This window comes from Chenopodium quinoa, unplaced genomic scaffold (genome assembly GCF_001683475.1).
Source record: "Chenopodium quinoa cultivar QQ74 unplaced genomic scaffold, ASM168347v1, whole genome shotgun sequence".
NCBI classification, from domain to species: domain Eukaryota; kingdom Viridiplantae; phylum Streptophyta; class Magnoliopsida; order Caryophyllales; family Amaranthaceae; genus Chenopodium; species Chenopodium quinoa.
The window spans coordinates 7,713,813-7,729,368 of record NW_018745684.1 but is presented as its reverse complement, the minus strand read 5'-3'; the positions used below and the strand labels follow the sequence as shown (position 1 = coordinate 7,729,368).

General features: G+C 32.7%; 1 protein-coding gene and 1 pseudogene across 1 annotated transcript; both read left to right on the top strand.

The window, feature by feature from the left end:
• The first annotated feature begins 2,526 nt into the window (after positions 1–2,526).
• Positions 2,527–6,004, top strand: LOC110718155 (annotated as a pseudogene).
• Positions 6,005–8,006: 2,002 nt separating this feature from the next.
• Positions 8,007–14,927, top strand: LOC110718127 (MLO-like protein 1). Its single transcript, XM_021896926.1, has 14 exons — positions 8,007–8,172; positions 8,480–8,537; positions 8,802–8,995; positions 9,999–10,115; positions 10,783–10,846; positions 11,095–11,183; positions 11,292–11,366; positions 11,575–11,663; positions 12,236–12,285; positions 12,404–12,444; positions 12,959–13,174; positions 13,474–13,541; positions 13,685–13,745; positions 13,892–14,927. The coding sequence occupies exons 1-14, from the start codon at positions 8,047–8,049 to the stop codon at positions 14,129–14,131; spliced, it is 1,488 nt and encodes a 495-aa protein (XP_021752618.1). The 5' UTR covers positions 8,007–8,046; the 3' UTR covers positions 14,132–14,927.
• Positions 14,928–15,556: the final 629 nt, after the last annotated feature.

The window sequence follows — 15,556 nt, the reverse complement described above, 5'->3', positions numbered from 1 at the left end:
CCTGAATCAATTGAACTGTTCGACGACAAACAGCGAAAAGGTAAGCAATTTTCATGAATTCTGTTGTAATTTTTTGCAATTGTTTGCGTGATTATGTTACAACTGCTAAGTATAATTGAAATTGCATGTTTTCTGTTATTAATTCAACCCCAATTTCATATTGTAAATAATTAGGGTTCATGTAAGTGTAAATTAATGTGGGGGTTTTTGATATTTCAATTAGGCAGTAAAATTAGGGTTAGATTATGGTAATTGTGTTCAAATACAATTAACTTCAATGAAAATTTGGCAGTAGAAATGGTCACACTACCTCCGAATTACGAGAACAATTTTTTTCCAGAAGTCGAATCTATTCTTCGTCGCCGTTTGTTTTCTGAAACCTCTGTCATATAACAATCAGGTTCAGGAAACAGAAATTGAAGCAGCTCAGGTACGAGTAATTGTTGTTGCTCATCCACGGATTCGGTATTTATAAGATCAAACACGTTTTTGTTTGCAATCCTTAAGCCATTAAGGATACAAATCAGACCAAAAACCAAGCTATAAGCAAATTATAAGATGAACTTTGGCTCATTTACTACCCAAATTAAGGATTTGTAAAGAAAATTGCAAAAAAAAAAAACTTCAATCTTCAACAATTTGATGTGGAGATGAAGAAGGTTGTTTAAATAGGAGGAAAATCGAGAGAATTTGGGGATAATTTCAAAAACTAGCTGTTATGGCGGGCCCCACTGGTGGTTTCCGTCACCAGAGTTAGGCTTAGGTGGGAAAACTGATGTTTAATTTTTTTATAAGGTGGTAAAGTAAATCTTTTTTTTAGGAGGTGGTAAATTCAATAAAGTCGTTATTTGAAGGTGGTAAAAATCAAAATAACCTACTAAATAATACTAATTCAAAGTAAGAGAAATATTGTTCCCCTTTATTTACACTACATTTAAACACAGTTCTTTTTTTAACGATGGCAAAATATTCTTGATCCCTGATTAAAGGTATACTCCGTATAATAACTGAATCCCATGTGTCTAGTCATGCTGGGTAATTGTCCTAACCACGGATGGTCATTGTGTGCTTTCACCTGCAACCTCAACTCCGATGGACCTGTGAGAGGTTTATGCTCGGTAGGGCCCTCCTTACTAACCAAAAAAAAAAAAAAAAAAAAAAATCAACACTCCTCCCTACTTTTCTTGATGCTCTCTCCCATTGCCAATAGTTTTCCATTCGTTGCCCTTTTCCTCAACTCAGCTGTTAAGGTTGGTAATGAAAGGGGAGAATAGGTTGGTAATGAAAGAGAAGAGGCTGTGTAGATGTGGTATGATGAAGGGGCTGTGAACGTATGGCTGGAACTGGGTAAGGACAAGGGAATAGGATATGAGAACAGGTGGTGGTTCTTCACGGTGTGGTTGGGAACTTGGGGTGCAATGGAAATGAGGGTGGGGAGTGGTAGGTGTTGAAGGCGGTGATTGTATGGGGAAAAACGAGGTGTGGATGACTATAACGGCAAGGAAGAGTTGTGATGGATGTGCGCCTATGCAAGGGGAGGTAATGAATGGCTTTGCAAGGAGAAGGTGGTTAATAAAGGGAACGAAAAAAAAAGAGGAAGGAAATTAAAATAATACTTAAGAGGAAGGAAATTAAAATAATACTTGTATGACATACTTATTAATTGATTACATGGAAGACTCATTTTATAATAAGAATTATTTTCTAATGCTAGGAAGTTTCAATTATTTAAAAGCAACAAGATGTAATTGAGATTATTCTTGTCAAATTTTCATTATCTTCACCTCACAAGTCTTTAAGAGAATTTGATATCCAAAAACTAAGAAATCAATAGAATTGGATGCATTTAGTCAAGTACCTAATTGTTGCAAAGTACTAACATTGAAACATATACTACATTGAAAGAGGTAAAAATTGCGAAGTACTAATATTGAAATATATATTACATTGAAAGAGGTAAAGGAGAGAGAGAGTAGAGAGTAACTAAGGTTTTGTTTGTTTTGACGGAAAATATTTTCATAGAAAATGATTTTCTCATGTTCCAATGTTTGGGGAAGTAATTTTATGAAAAGCAATTTTTTCAAAAGTGGAAAATAATTCTCATAAGAGTAGAATTTTTTATTTTTTTTTTTCAAAAGGAAGACATGTCACATTTTCCTCCTTACTCTTCACATCTCTTATACGGTCATACCTTTCCTCTCATCCACATTCTCTCTTTCACTCCTATGTTTCCATTCTTATTTAATTTTTCTTGAAAGAAAACAAACAAAGGAAATTATTATTACAATTGTATTTTCCCTTAAAAATAATTTTCCATGAGAGATCATTTTTTCAAAAAAGTTATTTTCCGTTAAAACAAATAGAGTCTAAGTACGGAGTAACTCATTTCTATTGCTATTTTGAACTGCTGATTTTAGAATTAAAATCTGCAACCTACATTTTATTGACTAGATTTTTTTTTTTTTTGAAAAACAATTTTAAAAAATCTTTAGCAAACACAGGACTAAGTGATTAACCCATTAATGAAACCCTAATTGGTAATGTGGCGCCAACCAAATAACAGCTCATAGTAAGCTACGGAATAAGGCGGTTCAATTACAACAGAAGCGCGCCCTTCAACATCATTTTACCGTTATCAAAACATTCAATTTGTTCGCCAAATTATTTCCCTCCGTTTCATTCATCATCTTCGTCAAATAATCGACGCTTGAATCGCTCTCAATTTCTCTCTCTCCTCTGCAAGCGCCAACCTTTCGTTGTCGTCATTTCGTAATCGCTCTTTTTATTTCTTTCAATTTCTTTCTTCTTTGATACTAACTCTGTTTAATTTTGCTCTGTATTTTCCTTCTTTTTGTATTATTTTTTGTTGTTATTGTTGTTGTTGTTGTTGTTGCTGCTATTGCTGTTTGTTGTGTTGTTTTGTTTTGATTTGAATTTCAGGGTTTTGTTGAATTCGTCGGAACTTGGTAATTTTTGCAATTCAATCGATTTTACACCATGTCAATTCACGTTCGCTACAATTTGGCTCGTAATCGAAGTAAAGAAAATGTAAGAATCAAAATTCTCTCTTTTTTTAATTTGAATTATTGTCGGATGAATTATGTTTGGAAATTAGGTTAACAGCTACTGATAATTTGTGTTTTTTTTTGGGGTTTTTGTGAATGGTTTGAAAAAAATCAGTTGGAGTTGGATAGATTCATTCCAAACAGATCAGGTATGGATTTCGATTATGCGCACTACATGCTGACAGAAGGGTGGAAGGAGAAGAAGAGAGAGAAGGAGAAATTTCAGTATTCGCCGTTGAAGGAAGCGTACCGGAAGCGATTGAAGGAGGCGTTTGGGATGAACAGGCCTAGAATTCTTGCTTTCAGTAACAAACCACCTGCCCCACTTCCCCTTGACACCTCTGCCTTGGAGGCTGTGTCTCTTCGAAGGCGAATACGCCGTGTTCCTCAGGTATATAGACTTTTCTCTTTAATTCTGCTTATGTTTTCAATTATGTGTTATAATTTGTTGTTGTGGAAATGAGTATGAAATAATATAAGACATGTATGTCATGAAAAGATATGTTTATTTTGTATGCTTTGTTTTGGTGCTGTTGATTATCAATCTGTTTTAATCTATAGTTTAAATTGGTACTTAATTCTATTGTTTTAAGTATGATGTGAATTATAATAAGTTAGTTTATTTTGCAAGTTTTTGCTTTTGTATCATGACGTGCAAGTTTTTGCTTTTAATGTATGATAAATTTGCACGTATTGGCAACAATTTTCCAATATTCTTAAGCAAAAAACGTTACATAGTATAAAATTATGATCCAATCTACTGAGTATGTTTTTCGATTTATGAATATATGACAGCATTAATTTGATGAATTCACTGAATACTATATTTTATTTTAGGACTATGTGATTGTATGCAGTATGTTTGGTATGAGATATCATATTTAACTTTGGAACCACCAACTCTTGCTTAGCCTACACAAGTACTCTTTAATTCTGTTTATGTTTTTAATTATGTGTTATATTCTGTTGTTGTGGAAATGAGTCTGAAATAATATGTAGACATGTATGTCATGAAAAGATATGTTTATTTTGTATGCTCTGTTTTGGTGCTGTTGATAATTAGGAATTGCTTATCAATTTGTTTCAATCTATAGTTAAAAATTGGTACTTATTTCTATTGTTTCAAGGATGAAAATTAATCATGAACGACTATGAATTAATATCAGTTTTTGTATGTATGATGTGATTATTCCAATATTCTTAAGCAAAAACGTTACATAGTATAAAATTATGAATTTATCTAAGGAGTGTGTTTTTCGACTTGTGGAAATATGAGGCAATATTTTGAGGAATTCACTAAATACTATCTCTTATACGAAGTATTATGACTATGTGATTGTATGCAGTATATGTTTGGTATGAGATATCATCTTTAACTTTGGAATCGCCAACTCTTGCATAGACTACACAAGTGCACTTGCCTATTGATTTTGATTAGTGCCAGTGTAAAATTTGTCACATCACATGACAGGAGCCAACATGACATGACTGTATTGTTAGTGTGTCCTGCACCTTTTTGATCATTGCTTCTTTGCAATTGTAATTCTACAGACTTCGGAGCGTACATTAGACTGCCCTGGCTTGATAGATGACTACTACTTGAATTTATTGGACTGGGGTAAGAATAATTTTCTTGCCATTGCTCTTGAAAACACAGTATACCTGTGGGATGCATCCACAAATACTGTGCGCGATCTTGTGACTGTATCTGATGATGAAGGCCCAATAACGAGTGTGAGTTGGGCACCTGTTGGCTGTCTGATTGCCATTGGCTTGGACAATTCTGAAGTTTAAGTCTGGGATTCCGTTTCCAGTAAAAAGGTAAATAAAACCAACTTGTATGGCTATATTTTGTTTCTCATCTGCTTTATATGTCTTATGTTTGGCTTGATTTCTTACTGTTATTGCTTCATTCTTGCAGCTGAGAACATTAAGGGAAGGCCACCAAGCTTGTATCTGTTCACTGGCTTGGAATAGTAAAATTCTCACTACTGGATCAGCAGACAGTAGAATCATCAACAATGACCTGAGAGTTAGGAGTCATATAGTTGAAACTTACAGAGGACACCGGCGTGAAGTTTGTGGGTTAAAATGGTCACCATCAGGTCGATATCTAGCCAGTGGAGGCAACGACAACCTTCTGCATATCTGGGATCGATCAATGGCTAGAATAAATTCATCTACTCAGTGGCTGCACAGGATTCAAAACCACACTGCTACAGTCAAAGCCCTTGCTTGGTGTCCCTTTCAGAGTAGTATGCTGGCTTCTGGAGGAGGCATGAACGATCAATGCATAAAATTCTGGAACATTAATACTGGTGCATGCTTGAACTCAGTAAACACTGGATCCCAGGTTTCAGCTTTAATATGGAGCAATAATGAGCACGAGCTGCTGAGCTCACACGGGCTTCCCGATAACAGTTTAGTGTTGTGGAATTATCCATCAATGTTGCAGATGGCAGAGCTTTCTGGGCATACGTCCAGAATACTTTTCATGTCTCAGGTAATTTTTTTGGTTTATTGAGAACTGCAGCTTCTATTTCTCAAGTTACCTCATTTTTTGTATTTTACTGATTTTCTGGATTTATGTTACAGAGTCCTGATGGCTTGGCAGTGGCTTCTGCAGGGGGCGAGACCTTGCAAATCTGGAATGTATTTGGCAATCCAGACCAAGCGACGCCTAAGAAAGAAGCGACGCGTGAGCCATTCGCTCATGTAAGTCGCATCCGTTGATACAGGGGATTATCATTTATCTAAATGTTTATGTCTATATCTTTTGTAATTACTGGATATACATTCTTAGTTTGTTATTATAGTTAGTCCATGTATATACCTAATTTCTAGGATTAAGCTTAGGTTAGTTGTTACCATTGTAGGTTTTTTTTAAATATATATATATATATAACTGATACATTGCAATATACTTGAGCTTTCCAACTATTCTGTTCACAACATGGTATAAAAAATTCTGGTTGTATTTTCACTTAGTCTTGAAACGCATAAAGCACAAATCAATATACTTTATCTTTCCAACTATTCTGTTCACAACATGGTATAATAAATTCTGGTTGTATTTTCATTTAGTCTTGAAAGGCATAAAGCACAAATCAACCACAAAAATGAACAAATAGATTTGAATCTTTTCAAAATTTCTTAATTAGGGGGAAATAAACTTAGGGGAAAATCACACCTTGATTAACACGGTTAGCTAATGGAATCGAGTCCTTATACCTCCTATTTCCCTCTGTTTTGCATCTCCTAAATCACTGCCATGCGTCCATGCACCACCGTTATCAACTTACCCAGCACATTGGCGACTCATTTTACATTAGCACATTGGCACCTTGTGTTTTTGAGAAAAATCTCACTCCTAGCCTCTCCATGGTATACCTTCACGAATCAATAAAACATCATACTAACAGACTGTATATTTTAGCATATCTTACTTCTGTCAACATGCATAAATAAATAAAACTTCATACATTTTACCAGATCAAATTTCCTGCTAATAACAACTATAACTCTGTTAAATATAAAATGATTAGCCATGATAACTATAATTTATTTTACAACTCAAAAATGTCCGAGTCAGGTTGAAAATTACAGAAGTAACCTGACACCCTTACAATTAGTCACAACTGCAGTTCTGTCTGAGCCTTATCACCGTACTAGTTCATAAGCAGAAGGCACTTCATGTAAAGGATGACCCTTTTCATTTTTTTCGATGATCCTCTTTGCCAGAGAAACTTGCTTACCAACAACAAACACAAAAGCCTTGCCTATACCTCCTGCACCTCTTGCTGTTCTGCCAACACGACGTACATACTCCTTCATATTCATGAGCCTTGTTTCTTGTTCTAAAGCAGCATGAAATGGTAAAACTCGTATCTGATTTTCCTTTCTATCAGGAAGTCTCAGGGCATTCTCAACCTTTCGACATGTCTCAATCTACATATATCAAAGACTGAAAGTAAGAGCAATCAAATCATTCACAAGTGTGCACAGAATGGAATATAGTCCAAATTACCTTATTACAGAATATAATAGTCCTAGAAACTAGAATCTCCTCTGCAAGCCTCAAAAGGGCAGATTTCTTATTGGAAAATGCTGTTTCCGGGGTTTTTTTCTGAACCTTTATTCCCACTACAATCTACAAGAACCTGCTCAGCAACAGTAACTGGTTTAGTCTACCACATTGTCATTTGTTTAAGGTTTTATCAGTTCATACATCTTGTGCACAATTTAAGTAATGTCAGGTAACAGATTCAAAGAGGTTGTTTCAAAATGAATGTAGTATAATACGCACCTCTTCAAGGCCGGAGCTTGTCCGGTGCATTCCAGGACCCATGATCACCTCACTATCTCGGAAGGCCTCAACTAGTTTGTCGTAAATTTCCACAGGTAATGTGGCAGTCACGAAGAGGTACTGCATAGTAACTGGTGCTGTGTTAATTAGACTGCAAATATTTCTGAAATAAGCATATACGAGTATCTGCTTAAAAAAACTGACCATAATCTTAAGGCCTTGATAGTAAAAATAATTGATATGTAATCATTTATAATCTAGTAATCCCAATTAATAGACACTGATGGTACTACAACTTTTTCAATATTTCTTAATTAAGGGGCAATAAAACTTAGGGGGATCAAATTACACCTTGATCAACAACGAAGTTTAAAAGAAAGAACTATAAAAGCTACACTACCTCAAGATTATATTGTTTAATGAAATGTCCATATGAATTATATGTCATATTCTTCCATGTAAATTAAAAAACCAAAAATGTTACTTTGCAAAAGTAAAAGTCAAAAGACTCATCAATATTCCAATTTTTTTTTTGTATGATTGATAATTTCATAATGATACGTACATTATTATAAAGAAATAACACTTTATTACTCATATATACATACATTTTTTTCCTCACTCAAATTCCTTGATCATTTTTTCTGTCATCTTTAAAGAAAGAACTCTAGAGAGATGAGTGGGGGTGGAGTAGGAGAAACTAATTTGCAATCGACACCATCATGGGTGGTGGCAATCGTATGCATGGTTTTCGTCCTCATTTCTTTGGCCGCCGAGAGGTTAATTCACTTCACCGGCAAGGTATGCACATTCGATATCTTCCTTGTTTACACTTTAACTTGTACTATCGAATTTTGATAATCATCAAATCGAAGTAAGATGTCTTATTTTTCTTTCGAAACAACAAAATGTTCCATTTTTTTTTCCTAAGGAATAATTACATGACTGTTTAAAGATCTTATATTTGTAACTTTGTAAGGTGCTCATAATGAATGTACAAAATTGTTGCCTATCAATGTATAATAATAAATATTAATTGTGCTTATTTGTCTAATACTTCTTTAATTTTTCTTGCATTTATACTTCTTGTTTGGTGTTCTTAATTCAGTACTTGAAGAAGTCGAACAAGAAACCCCTTTATCAAGCCCTCCAAAAAATCAAAGAAGGTACTAATAATCATGTCTCTTGCCATTTTGTTCATAGCTAAGCTAACAAATGTTAAACTTCATATTACTCCGTAACACTACACATTATAAACTTCGTATCACCATTCATTCATCGATCACTTTCCAAAAACACTTATTTTGTACACTATATGTTCAACTTACATATCTAGCTTGTATATACATGTTTGTAAACGACAAGTTTTGACTACATAAATTTATTTAATTGTACGGATTACTACAAAATTTATGACTATTATTATGCAGAATTGATGTTGGTGGGGTTTATATCATTGCTGCTGACGGTATTCCAAGGAAGAATTGGTAGACTATGCATTTCCCATAATTTGGCAAATAAATGGCTTCCTTGTAAGAAGGAACCTCAAGCTGTCCCTCACACTCACGCAGCTTGGCGTCATCTTCTCTCCGAGTCTACTGACTCTACTTATTGTCAACAACAGGTACGTTACTGACTCTACTTGTTGTTCTCTTCACTTGAAATACGGTGTTTATTAGCCTAATTTTATTAAGGTCAAGTATAGCCTAGTTGACTCTTTTTAGCCCGGTTTAATCATATTTTTACACTTTTATATAATATAAAACATTATAAAATCTAATTTGTTAGAATCGGCTCAATGTGTACTTTTTATATTATGGAGTATGTAATTTTTATACTTTTGATTAATATGCAAATAAAGATATCTATTAATGATTAAACAAAAATTGAATGATGTGAATGCTCTGATTTTGACAAGAATAAATTTTGAAATAATTTAAGAATATATAAGTTCTTTGTGTCCGCATTACATATTTTAGGGTCAAAGCCAATTAACCAATTAGTTGATTTTGTTAAATACAAAATATAAAATATACTATAGATTATATAGTCCACAACTCGCAAATTATGTAACTAAAGTAATATGAGTATAAAATACAAAGTAATGCTAAGTTCTTTTTGACTTTTATTAATACTCAATTTACAACTTTGACTATTAATACTGTTAATTAAGTGTAAGATATATATCGAAACAAATCTAACAAGTTATTACTTGACCACATTTTGAAATGTATATGTAATATCACACTTAATTTTTTTTAAACTTTGGACATTATATTTCAAAGTGTAAAGCACATTTAAGAGCAAATAATAGAGGTAGTATTTGACCCAAGTTTATGACTTAACAAGCAAGAAAGCTTTGATATAGTAATTAATCATGTACAAGTATATATGAATATATTTAACGATGAATGTGTAAAGCTATTAAAGAAAGCATAAACAATCATATCCTTTGAAAAGTAAAGATCACTAAATCAGAATCCAATTCCTTCAATTAGTTTAATTAATACTCCGTATGTATCATCAACTAACAGTCTAACACAAATGCACATTAATATAATTGCAAAATATGCATACATGCAATTTCTTTTCCTTTAATGATTTCCTTACAATAAATTTTTTGGCAGGGAAAAGTTCCATTGTTATCAGTAACAGCGCTGCATCATTTGCACATATTCATATTTGTATTAGCTGTTGTCCATGTGATTATGTGCGCCCTCACTGTTCTCTTTGGCGGCTTTAAGGTTATTCCTCCTCGATCTCTTTACATTCTTCAAGGGTTTATTAGATGGCAAAAGCTAACAAACGACTCCGGGTGTTGAATAAGATAACTAAAAGTAGAAATATTGAATTAAAATGAACATTAATTACACCGATTGACGCGTGATTTTAGCATGCGTTTCTAAATTAATACCACTTTAGGAAATATTTTAAATGCTTATCTAACGCCTCAGGGGTGTTCGTTAGCAAGATCCTTATTAGATTAATTAATCTTGTGGAATAATAGTTGAACAAATGTTTTTCATTGTATGTAATGCTTTGTAGGAGATCTTCTTATGTATCGTATCAGTCTATAACTATATACTAACACAGTGTTCTCCAGCGTAATAAAAACACGTACGCCAAAAGTAAGAGTTTGACTAAAACAATATTAGTAACATGTGTAATAGAAGAAATCTAGTAGATGTAGAGACAAATATTAATGGAATTAACAATTTAATATATGCTACTATAGGAGTCTTAATTGATGATATACTATGGATTTAGCATCACTTATTTTTATTAATTTATAAATTTAAAATTTATAACAAAAAGTTAATGTCCTTTATATTAATTTTTTTCTTAAAAAATCTTGGCAGTAAAAAAACAGTATTCATATTCTTAATCATTTATCCAATTTTGATATTGTAGATAAAGAGTCAATGGCAAACGTGGGAAGAGTTAATCCACAAAAAGGAGCTTGATCCTGAACATGGTACATTCTTAATTTACTTCCTCTTGCTAATTAACATTATTCTTTATCTTTTTATGGCTTTTACCAATTTTTCATCATCAATATTCTTAGTTGTAATTTTTTTGACAAGTTACATGCCAATAATAATTAAGTATTAAAAACTAATGCAATAATTCATAGAAGTATATTATTATGGGTTAAATGCTTTATATTACAAGTACTTTATTACTTAAAGTAAATCTACTTTTAAATGTATGCACTCTATGCAGGTAGAAAAGATGAAATTACAGTCGTAGAGCAACATGATTTTATCAAAGGTCGTTCTTGGGCAGTCCATTACACTTTGCTAGGGTGGGTGGTACGTACCGAATATTGATAACCCTTTGCTGTCTTAGCCTACATCGCTACAATATATACTTCCTCCATCTCATATTATTAAATTAGTCACAATTTCATTGTTTTTCAGCAAGCATTTTTCAAACAATATTATGGGTCAGTAACAGAATCAGATTATATCACTATGCGAATGGGCTTCATCATGGTAACTATCTTCACTCTTCAGTTAACTTTTTTTTTTTTTTCCCAAAATTTGATCACAAAATCTCAATGGATGTCATCCAATCCCCAATACTGTAATAATTATTACTTATTTATACACAAGTTACCTATTTATAATAGGAAAAATTACTTGTTCCTAAAATTTCAGAGTAGTAATTTTATTTTTTTAATTAGCTAATTTTGTTTGGCAGACACATTGCAAGGGCAATCCCAAATTTAATTTTCACAAGTACATGGTTCGTGCCTATGAAGCTGACTTCAAGAGAGTTGTTGGAATTAGGTAAGTTAATAGATTGATGTGCAAGTATACGTAGATTTAGCATATAAGTGTTAGGTACATTTTCTAAACTAATACAAATACTACGTTTTAACTTTAAAATATAAGATAAAATCAACATATGTTGATTGGTATAATTAACTTTATTCACTTTAAAATGTTAGATAAAATCAACATATATAGATCTAATATATAAGCGTTAAATACATTTTCTTATAATGTTTTGCCAAGTTTTTTTCTTTTAACTCCCTTCTTATTTACTCCCTTTATCCCTTTATTTTTGCTCCATTGTCATTTTTTGGGTCAAACTTGGAAAACTTTGACCATAAATTACCGTTAATATATAAACGATAATATAGTCATGAGTGATCTTGTTAGATTCGTCTCATTATATATTTTATTAATATCACGTTTTTAAAATTTTCACGTGTATGGACATAAAAATATAGACGTTTTAAGACGCGTCTTGGAGACCGTGTATAGTCAAATGGGGCAATAAAATAGGGACAGAGGGAGTACATTTCTCATAGCTTCTAGCAATCTATTTAACAAATCATTAATTTGATTGGTTGCAGCTGGTTTCTTTGGTTATTTGTGGTGGTCTTTTTGTTTCTAAATGTTAATGGTAAGCTCCATTCTATATTTTTACGTACTCTATCAATTATATAATGTTTACGTACACTAATTAAAGGCTAAAAATTCCACAATTTAACATGATTTTTTTGGTTTTCATCAATGTGCAGGTTACCATGTTTATTTCTGGATTGCTTTCATTCCACTCATAGTAAGTGATTGTATGAGGGAAAAAAAAATTCTATATATATAGTTACACAATAAGACTTGCATTGTATAGTTGTATATGGCGGACTCTTATTAATTTTATTGAAAGATGATCAATTTGAGGGTAACTTTAACAATTTTCATAATAATTTTAACCCATTTAAGGCTATCTCTTAATTTGTAATGATTTTGATTATAATTTATTGTGTATTTTCTAATGGATACACGCATGTTATAAAGGCTAATATGATTATCTAATACATTATGAGTGTTTTTAAAAGGGTAAAATTTATGTTAAAATATGGTAACTTTAAAATTTTTTAGAGTATGTAACTTTAATCCGTCTTACAATAAATTAATAAAAGTCTGCCTTATTCAAGAATTTGTGAGATCGTTATAAGCTTGGAGTTTCTCGTCGATAGTTGGAGTCATACCAATTGTTTTATTTTGTTGTTATATAGTCTAATAGTATTCCATGTCAACTAAATTAACTTTTCTTTGGTATATTATACATGCAGCTGTTATTTTGCGTGGGTACAAAATTGGAGCACATAATCATCCAACTTGCAAAGCAGGTTGCTCAAAGTCGAAGGCATTCTGTAATTGATGGAAATGTTGAAATCCATCCATCAGACACTCACTTTTGGTTTCACAAACCTCGGCTTCTCCTTCTCTTGATTCATATCATCTTGTTTCAGAACTCCTTCGAAGTTGCGTTTTTCTTCTGGATTTGGGTTCGTTAAGTTCATCTCTAACATGTTTATTTTGCACACATTTGACAAGAACACACAAAGATTACACTTTCAAGTGAGTGAGAGACAAAATTGAACTTATCTGAGGCGTGTTGACTATAGTACCTTCGTTTCAAATTATTGTGAGAGTAGGGTGACTATTCTATATTTAGAATTAGCTTCTAACGGCTCAATGAATAGTTTATTATAAATCCATCTTATATAAGACTTGTTTACCTTTTTAAAAAACTGAAGATTTCAAATTAAAGAGAAATGATTAAAAAGTATGCTCTTTTTTACAGGTACAATATGGTTTTGACTCGTGCATTATGGGTTCAATTGGCTATACCATACCAAGACTCGTGATTGCGTAATGATCAATTAACTTGAATTTCTAGCTTCATTCTAAATACATCATATTTTTTTTATATTGTTATATTTCTTCTGTTCTAAAAACATTGCACCATGTTGACTTTTACACTATTCACATGCTCTTCTTTAACGCTTTTGCAGGGCATTTGTGCAATTTGTCTGCAGTTATAGCACATTACCACTCTATGCAATTGTTACCCAGGTAAATTTCTCATTTTTATACTTAACTTCCTACCTCAAATTAATTTATGTAGACTTTCTTTTTTTCTCAATTTTAATATGAATGTTTTTCATACTTCAATATTGCTCTTTACCTAGCTGACTCATACAATGTACATATACGTGTAGATGGGAAGCTCCTTCAACAAGGCGATATTCGAGGATTACATACAAGAAGGCCTAATACATTGGGCACAGAAGGCCAGAAAAACGACGACATCTTTGCATGCTCCTGATACAACTAAAAAAGTAACACCCAAAAGAACTATGTCTATGCCTGCTGTAAGACTATCTACTATGACTGACAAGCAACACGATCAAGATTCGACAATAAAAGAGATACAACTAGAAAATGATCATGTTAAGTAACAATGGACCGACAATGTAGTAATTTTTGGACGTTTAGAGGGTTTGTTCTTTGTTATGGTATGGTTGATGTCTTCACAAAATAGCCTTTTACGTGGTGTGACATCCTGTGTGTGCTCGTGGTGGAGTCGTGGATCAATGAGGTTTGCTAGATGATTTACTATGACTTCTTGGCCTTTTCAGGTGTCGCCGCCTTGCTAGGTTGCTTGCCGGTTGTTAGTCGAGTTAGGGTTTGGTAGTTGTCTTTTTTATGCAAGGAGCGAGCCTTGCGAGTTTGAGTTGCTGGTTTGGGCTTGGATGTTTGTGTTATATGCCTTCCTATGTCTCATTATTTTTATGTATTAGATTTAGTGTTACAATTTCAACACTTAGAAGTCTCTAAGGTACCTAATTGCTTTAAATTTTTTTTCTATGTTATACGAGAAAAATATTGACAAATTTAGAAAAGGTATGACAATATGATTAAACAAAGTATTGGGTGAGTCTGTTTCACCGTGAGTCCACCCACCCATATATACCGTGAGTCCACACACCCATATATTAATATTAATGTATATGTTAATTCATGGACGAAAAATCGTGCAATTCACAAATGTTATAAAATACATGGATAATTGGATATCCTTATTACTCCCTCCGTTTCTTGTTATTTGCATTATTTGAGATTGCACGGAGTTTTAGGAGAGTAATATAATATTGTGAGTGAGTGAATAAATTATTATAGTAAAAGTAAGATGGGGACAATGAAAGAGAAAGAATGTGAGAGAGGATAGATATATTTATTATTTAAGTGGGGACCATGAAAGAAAGAGAAATGATAAAATAATTTGGGTGAGGTTTAAAGTAAGAGAGATTGATAAAATATAGTATAAAGTTACCAAAATTAGAAGTGATGCATTTAAAAAAAACACCCATAAAAAGAAAGTGATGCAAATAAAAAAAAACGGAGAAAGTACTTCAAACCAAATTATTAGACGAGATTCGCACATTTTGTTAAAGGAGATGAGATTGGTAATACACACCAGCCGAATGTCGATTGCCTCCACAAAAGAGAGGTATTATATATAGGCCCGTACACGGATCGAATATCCGATCCGAAACGAAATGCGATTTCAGATCGGATATCCGAATGTTCGGATATCAGAAATTGATATCCAAATTTGATCCGAAAATTTCGGATCGGATGCTTCGAATATCCATTATCCAATATTAAGTAAAATTTATTATGATTACTTTCTAAATTTCACTAATTTTACCACTTTATCGCTAAGTTGTACAACATATTTTAACAAAATAATAGTCTTTTGCAATAAAAATTAGGAAAAATTGACAAGAATAATCTCAACTTTGCTCGATTCGCTCAAAATAATCCCAACTTTGGATTATTTTTTAATAATCCGAACTTTAATGTGAATTTTTCTCTAATGG